Source organism: Tupaia chinensis, unplaced genomic scaffold (genome assembly GCF_000334495.1).
Source record: "Tupaia chinensis unplaced genomic scaffold, TupChi_1.0 Scaffold140356_1, whole genome shotgun sequence".
Taxonomy (NCBI): domain Eukaryota; kingdom Metazoa; phylum Chordata; class Mammalia; order Scandentia; family Tupaiidae; genus Tupaia; species Tupaia belangeri.
Window position 1 is genome coordinate 831,645 of NW_006200233.1, and position 7,847 is coordinate 839,491.

The window sequence follows — 7,847 nt, forward strand, 5'->3', positions numbered from 1 at the left end:
CGGCAAGGCGCGGGCCAAGGCCAAGTCCCGCTCTCCCAGGGCCGGGCTGCAGTTCCCGGTGGGCCGCGTGCACCGCCTGCTGCGCAAGGGCAACTACGCCGAGCGGGGCGGGGCCGGCGCGCCGGTCTACCTGGCGGCCGTGCTGGAGTACCTGACGGCCGAGATCCTGGAGCTGGCGGGCAACGCGGCGCGCGACAACAAGAAGACGCGCATCATCCCGCGCCACCTGCAGCTGGCCATCCGCAACGACGAGGAGCTCAACAAGCTGCTGGGCAAGGTGACGATCGCGCAGGGCGGCGTCCTGCCCAACATCCAGGCCGTGCTGCTGCCCAAGAAGACTGAGAGCCACCACAAGGCCAAATAAGGAGCGAGATTAAAAATTCCGGTTAACAAAGGCTCTTTTCAGAGCCACCTAAACTGTCTTGAAAAAGCTGGCACGTGTCGCTGTTTGCAGAGTTCCAGTGTTCTTTTAGAGCATTTCTTGGAATGGAGCGGCAGCTCCAGAAGCGGTTTTCAGACGTAAAGACTGGAAGGCCCCGAGGTGTGGTGGGCTGGCGTGCAGGGCAGCGGTTTGCTCAGCGGGACTAAGGGATGAGGCCAAGCGTAAAACTCGAGCCCAGTCCTGGTCTGCAGCTGTCACTGGATCTCGCAGGTCACCCTTTGAAAGCGGTTTAAGTAAAACGTATGGAGTCCAGGAATGAATGGCTCGAGTCCACTATCACCAGCGAGGATATGCTTTTTCAGTGACGGTTTTCCTTTTCCTTGGGCTTTCAGTACAAAGGCAGCAACTAGGGTTTTCCTGCAGATGCAGGACTCTGGATTCAATATTGATAAACCCTTGGGTTTGTTTCCTTGGGACACATGCATTTGCACCCCAGGGAGAGTGAGCTGTTGTGGGGACATGCGCTGAGCAAACACCACATGCTCTTTTGGGGTTAGGCAGAACCTTGTAACTTGTCTTTCCCTGACCTTGGCTGCAGACAGAGCAAGGGTGGAAATTACTAGGGGCGTTCCAACAGACACATCTGATGGACTTCAAGAAACATCTTGACCCCAAATAGTAAAATCCAATCCCTGCTCTGCATCTGAAAGTTTTTTTAGCCTACTCTGGGTGTGGTGGCGCACTCCTTATGGAGAAGTTCTTTAGCTCCTTCCCCACACCTAACAGCTAGTTCTCTGCATTAGAAAGGAAGATGAGATTTACTCTAGATGGGATTACCACCAAGGGATACACCTTGCCTTGGGTGTGACTAATCCCTTATAGATTTGTTAACGGCTTCTTATTGTCTGTAACCTGACAACTAATCCATGAAGTGTCATGAAACACACATGTGTAATGTCTCCTTGTACTATAAATAAAGACGTCCAGTTCATCTGGGTGGCACAAGTTGCTTGGGCTACCTAGGCTCAGGCTGCCTGTGTCCATTTCTACTCTATCCCTTTGTCTCGTTCTTTCCAGTTCCCAGGTCCTGGCAAGATGGAGGGCTTTCTCTTTCTTGTCCTCTTTCTCTTCCTCACCAGCAGCCCTCTGATCATGATTCAGCCAGACCCAAGCCCTGGGGCGGACGCCGACAAGCTGTGACAAAAGTGTTGCACGATCCGAGACCTCTGTACTGAACAAGAGAAACACAGGCAGCTCATGGTGCGACCATGGTTTAGTTCAGTACATTGTTTAATCCACTATGAAGTGTGTGCGGAAGCCCTGTTAAAATTATAGTAACATGTAAGAGATCCAGGGAGAAAAGTTGCGGTGATAGAGTGACACATGCTGGGTTCTCTGTAAGCAGGTGCTGAGACAGAGTTTGGGATACAAAGATGTTTATTAGGGATCGACACCCGTGAAGGGAGGCAGCAGGACTAGGGTTGGACAGAGAGACATCAGACTGATGCAGACACACACGCTCCACCAGCCACGGAACCTGAGCCAGGACCAGCTGTGACAAGCCCCACGTTGGGCCAGAAGGGCTCTGGAACAGCCTTTCCGTCCCTGCCTCACCAGGGCTGTGTGAGGACAGGCCTGAGGAAGGGTGAGGCCAGGGTGGGGACTCTGCAGTCACAGGCAGGCACAGGTGCAGCCAGCTGGTGCGAACCTCCCTGTGCACAGCAGTCGGGCAGCAGGTCTGTCCTGGAAGGAGATGGGCAGTGTGACCTACACAGATGGGTATGTCGGCGGGCAAGCTGCGGGACCGACGTAAGCACACTCAGCTGTTACTGCTGTTTTACTTTCATAAAAGAACTCAGAGGTTTTTTGGTTTGGTTTGGTTTGGTTTTGTTGCAGACTTTCTACAGGTCCTTATTTGTAATCTGGTAAGTTTAGAAGTCCCAGTCACTGCATGTGGAAGGAAGGTGATAGAAAACTTGCGGAAAAGTGTGAGACGCTTTGCGGAAAAGTGTGAGGCGCTCTGCCCCGGTCTCTGCCCCCTCCAGGCCCATCATGTCTGTCTCTTCACATTTCTGGTACCACAATATAATTCAGCCTTGCCCATAGTGTGGAAGCTTCATGAATATTTGAAGCTCAAAGGAGAGGAGAGTAAACACAGTGAACGTGGACGACATAGTACCACCCACTACGGGCAACCCAAGTAACTTGACTGTCGCTGACTTCTCACAACCCTAAGGCAGGCACTGTTCTGATCCTAACTAGGAAAGGCCGCATGGCGCTCTCCAGCGAGAGTCTCCGTGTTTAGGAGATAAAGCTACACACCTGGGTCCAACCCAGATTCTACGTGTAACCACCTCTCTTAGCCACCTGGTCCCATGGGCTATGGTCTAAGGGGAGTAGAAACATGGGTGGGAAAAACTACAGGGCATAAGGCTGATCCCTCTGCACTGACAGGTAACCAAATGAAGAACTAGACTAGTTACTCAAATAGTGTTTCCTATTTTAAGTGAATGACCTGAGCTAACTAAATAAAATGACTTCTCCTGAAATGGGGACCACATAAAATGCATACTTGTTAAAATACACTCCTAAGGGGCTAGCACGTGGCATGGTGGTTAAGGTGCTGCATCTCCACATGGCGAGTCACTGTGTGAGTCCCAGACCTAGCAGCTTAGAAGTCATGGCCAGCACGTTTGCAGACATGCCCAAAATCCCCACAGGAAAATGGAAGAGAAGGAATTTTTGACGTAGCCATCCCACGGGGGGTGCGGGGGGGATGATTTCTCACTTCCCCTCTCCCAATCTTTCTCTGTCTCTCTCTGGTACATGCATGTGCCCTATGGAAAGCCTAAAAAAATAACAATAATAAAACATACTCTTGGAACCAGCAGATGGCGTAATGGCTACTTTGCTGGGCTCCCACATAGTTGATTGAGGTTCAAATCCCAGACCCAGCAGCTTAAAACACACCAGGCATGTGTGTGTGCCTGCCCAAAATCCCAAGAGAATGGAAGGGAAGGAATTGTGGCGTGGCCAACTCTCTGGGAGGTGATTTCTCGCTTTCTGTTTCTGTTTCTCAGCAAGTGCATGCCCCCTGTAGCAAAATCTCTCTTAACGACAACGACAATCCTGAATTCTGGTGGGAGGGTCAGGGCTGGAGTCCAGAGTCTTGTGAGTTCTGGGACGTGTGGCTGGTGCTCTGAACTGGTGGAGGCCAAAGTGGATCGCAGGGTAAAGACCCTGTGAATGTTCTCTCTCAGAAGATAAAAGTAATTTTTTTGTTTTAATTACAAGACTTTTCACTCTACACATACCAGATTCCAAAGTGGCTGGATGATGGGGGTGGCAGGGCTATGGGGGCCACATGCTGGGATCCAGGTGGGGATCCAGACCTACCGAGGAATGAACTGGACACACCAGCCCCTGCCCCTGGTGAGCAGGGCCCAGGCGGCCTTGTTGGGGGTGGCAGGCAGTGGAGACAACTGTGGGCCCATCCCCGACAGGTGGGATGATATGGAGGTACCAGGTGTGCACCAGCAACTGACGGCTCTTAAATGCCTGCTGCATAAGAGGCACAAGACACGCCGTCTGCCACCTGGCAAATTCGTAATGAGTACGCCCCAAACCAAAGGCTGACTTCACAGAACTTATGCTCAAACCAGTGCACAACTGACAAGCTAGAGAAATTGTGTAAGGAAAGGAACAGCAGCAGGACGTGGGGACACCCTGGGGGTGCTGTGAGAGGGCCCGGTGCAGGCTGGCCTAGAGAAAACCCGGGAGGCAGCTGGAGGGAGGCCAGTCTGCCAGGGATCTGCTCCCCGAGGGATGTCCTCTGAGCACCAGGCCCTTGCAGGATGTGGGTGCTCGGTGACAGCAGGGTCCCCTGTCCTTTCCTGGGAAGCACAAGGCAGTTGTCGAAACCCCTGGGGGTGCTGGTCCCCACCCACACACACTGAGCTGGGTCAGGGGAACTGGCCCCAAGCCCTCCGAACTCCTCAGACAGACGTGGAACCTGGGAGAAGCCTGTGGCCCTGCCCAGACCCCCGAGTCACGGCACCCCGCTCGCACACTGTACCCTAATTGCACGTCTCTGTCTCTTCTCACTTTTGCGGTCTGCAAGGACAGGACCCAGGCTGTCTCCGTGCCTGCTTTGGGGAAGTGTGAAGCAGGGCGACTGCGGATCTCATGAGGAGTCCGTCGGCCAGTTTTCTTGTGCCAGGTAAGAGAAGGTGGACGGGAGCAGGCTGGCTTTCCTAAGCTGTGGCAACTTAGCTCCGGAAGCTGTGCCGGCTGTCACCTATTGTGGTAGAAAGACTGGTTCTTACATTCCCGGCTTGGTTGTTGGGGGGTTTTAGCAAATTTTCAAATTTGCATTTTATCTCCCTCTGGAATAAGAATTCTACAATGGAAGATTTTGGCTGTTTTGTTCACTGTTCAGTCTCCCATTCCTAGAAAGTTCCCTGAAACACAGCAGCGGCTCAACATTTGTGTACAAAATGAGTGAAGAGACAGCAATGTAAAATGTGTTGCAATATCTAATATGTCCTCTAGGGGGAGATAAACACCAAGGAATAGGAATTTCCTTTCTTGCAATTTAAAATCAATTCTAAAACCTTGCTTTGAAGGAAGTATTTTTAAATTGTTGAAGTTTCTGCTCTGGTAGGAGTTTAAAAACACAGATGTACTTACTTGCCACAAATCAAGTAAGCTTCTGGCAAATTGCTACATTTCGCATAAAAATTATAAATATGATATAACTGAACACACACCCAGGAGGGGCCCTGTGGCTTAGCTGGTCAAAGCGCCTGTCTAGTAAACAGGAGATCCTGGGTTCGAATCCCAGCGGGGCCTTGTTTGTTCAGTTTTGTGTTTTCAATTGTGTGGTGCCACTGAATATGTTGAAGGTGCACTGAGGATGTGTAGGAGGTGAGGTCTGCGTTATGTCACTGCTCTGGTCATGGAGACTCTAGCCAGGTAATTTCATCACAGTGGGAGGGTCTCGGGATGGAGGGAAACACATTTCTGTAGCTGTCAGGAAGCAACATGCCAGCTGATGACTGACAAGACAGATGTATAGAACATGGTCTTGCAGAATGTGATAGTAACATTTCAAATTCAAATTTTAATGTTTTAGTCTCCAGTGTCTTGATCTATGAGAGCCAACGTTTTCAGCTAAATGATGGATTTTAGTTATCAGTGTTGGGCAAAGCATTAATGAGCCCCCAACGGCATTTGGTTTGGAGTCAGATTCACTTTTATTTTTGAGAATAAGTAAGAGAGCACTGATGAAATTTGGACTCTCACCATTTTGGTTTTCAACAACCCTAAAAATTGTCCTTTTCCATTAGTTCATGTAATCTTGTTTTGCATACCCCAGAAAAAAGCAAAATTTCTTATTAGAGTCATTCTTACTAGAAACTCTCACCAGCTCTTTTGCTTTTGACAATCATAAATGATAAGTAACTACCACCACTTGAAACCTTTTTTCCTCGACATAAAGTATAGTGTTTCGCCTCACTGCTTTCCCAAACGCTGGCCATCGACTGCAGACCTGAGCGCTTCTCCCTCAGCAAAGCACTGTCACAAAGCCTCGTGGGAAAGGTGTGCCAGATGCTCTGGGGACCAGCATCTGACAGCCAGAACTCCAGTCAGGAAGCCCATGAGATTGTGCTGGAAATAAGACAGTCCTGCCAAGAAGACAGGAGGAGGAGAATGCACGTTAGCAGCTTCAGGCGTGATGAGGAAACTGGGAAGTGATGACAGGGGAGAACAAATCCCCTTTCATGCAGCGAAGCTGGAGAGAGAACAAGAGCTGCTCCTCACTCCTGGGGGAGCAGAGAGTGGGCCTTCCGAAGTCTCCCCACATCTCCAAGACACCCCCGAGCTAACTCCAAGCACAATTTACACATCAACTGTGTATTGGGCCGCAACCTCCTGAACAGCCCTGCACGGCACAGACCGGAGCTGGGTCTCCAGCAACATTTCACCGGTCAGTTGGGGGAGACCTGAGCGGAGAGACATTCACTCAGACCTGTGGCTACACCTGTGAAATTTGGTAGTGAGTTCCTGGCTTGCGAACAAATATAAGAATTCGTAAAAGTCCAGTGTGAGATTCCTTAATTCAGTGGTTGGCCTGTGTGCTGTGGGGCTGTGGCTAGCAGGCTGGTCTGAGGGCATCATCCTTATGTCAGGATCGGGAATGTTCTTTGAGATTGCTTTAATCGAAAGGGGGGAAGTCCATACAAAAATCGTGTGTTTCAGGGGAAACTACACATTGTCTGCATACCTACATCCTCCCAGGTTATCAGATTCTAGCCTTTTATTGTCTTTGAGCATTTTACGATTATTTGTAAATTAATAGACATACAAATTCTGTCTTTTCCGATGCAGTTTCGATTGATCACCCTCCGCCATAGAAAAACCAGTGTTACCTCCATTTCCAGTGAAATTTCTTTACTCCGTACACATTTATGCTTTTTGACTTTACCTTTAAACTGTTTCTATCAGTCTTGTTCCCTAGCTGAATGAGTGAAATAAGATCTTTAACCTGTGTTCTTTTATATTCAGTTGCTGTAAAATTTACATAACAAAATTAGCCATTTGGTATGTTCACACATAGCATTTGGCATGTTTACAATGTTCTACACCCAACACTTCTTTCAAGTTCCAAATATTTTTATTACCCCAAAAGGAACGGGACTCATTAAGCAGACATTGCCCCTTGTTCTTTTCTCTGCCCCCAGAAACCATTCATCTAGCTTCTGTGTCTATAGATTTACCTATTCTGGATTTTTCATTAAAAGGAATTACTCACTATATGACCTTTGTGTCTGTTTCTTTCACATAGAATACTGTTCAAGGGTCAATCATGTCGTAGTGTCTATCGTAACTTCATTATCTTCCATGCTAAGTGACATTCCACTGTATGGATATACCATTATTATTTGCTTATCCATTTATCGGTTGATGGACATTTGTGTTGCTTCCTCCTTTCCACTATTGTGAATGTGCTGTAGTGAACACTCATAGACAAGTATTTGAATGCATGCTTTTAATTCTTTTGGTTAATATACTAGGAGTGAAATTGTGGGGCCACCTGTAATTCTGTTTACTTTTTTGCAAAACCACCAGACTTTGGCTGTGCCTTTTTTTTTATTCCCAAAAGTATGTATGGGGGTTCTAGGTTCTCTACATCATCACCAACACTTGTTATTTTCTGACTTTGATATTCTAGCCATCCTAGTTGGTTTTGTCTTTTCCTAATTAATAATATTGAGTATATCTTCTTGTGCTTTTTGGACATTTGCATATCTTCTTTCAAAAAATATCTATTCCTAATGTCTATTTCCTAATTTCTTTTTTCTTTCTTTTTTTTTTTTTTTTTTTTTTTTGAGAGGTTTTTGCTATAGGGCGCGTGTGCTCGCCAAACAGACAGAAAGAGACAGAGAGACAGAAAACGAAAAAT

At 48.1% G+C, this 7,847-nt stretch overlaps 1 protein-coding gene and 1 non-coding gene across 2 annotated transcripts; both read left to right on the forward strand.

Annotated features, from left to right (window-relative positions):
• Position 1: 1 nt before the first annotated feature.
• Positions 2-901, forward strand: LOC102467852 (histone H2A type 1-like; the record flags this gene model as incomplete). The annotated part of the gene is made up of 1 exon (XM_006162706.2): positions 2-901. A coding segment is annotated over one exon (363 nt), but the record flags the coding sequence as incomplete, so codon positions are not given.
• Positions 902-5,159: 4,258 nt separating this feature from the next.
• On the forward strand, positions 5,160-5,233 carry TRNAT-AGU (transfer RNA threonine (anticodon AGU)). The gene has a single exon. It is a non-coding gene; the product is annotated as a tRNA-Thr (tRNA).
• The last annotated feature ends 2,614 nt before the right edge of the window (positions 5,234-7,847 follow it).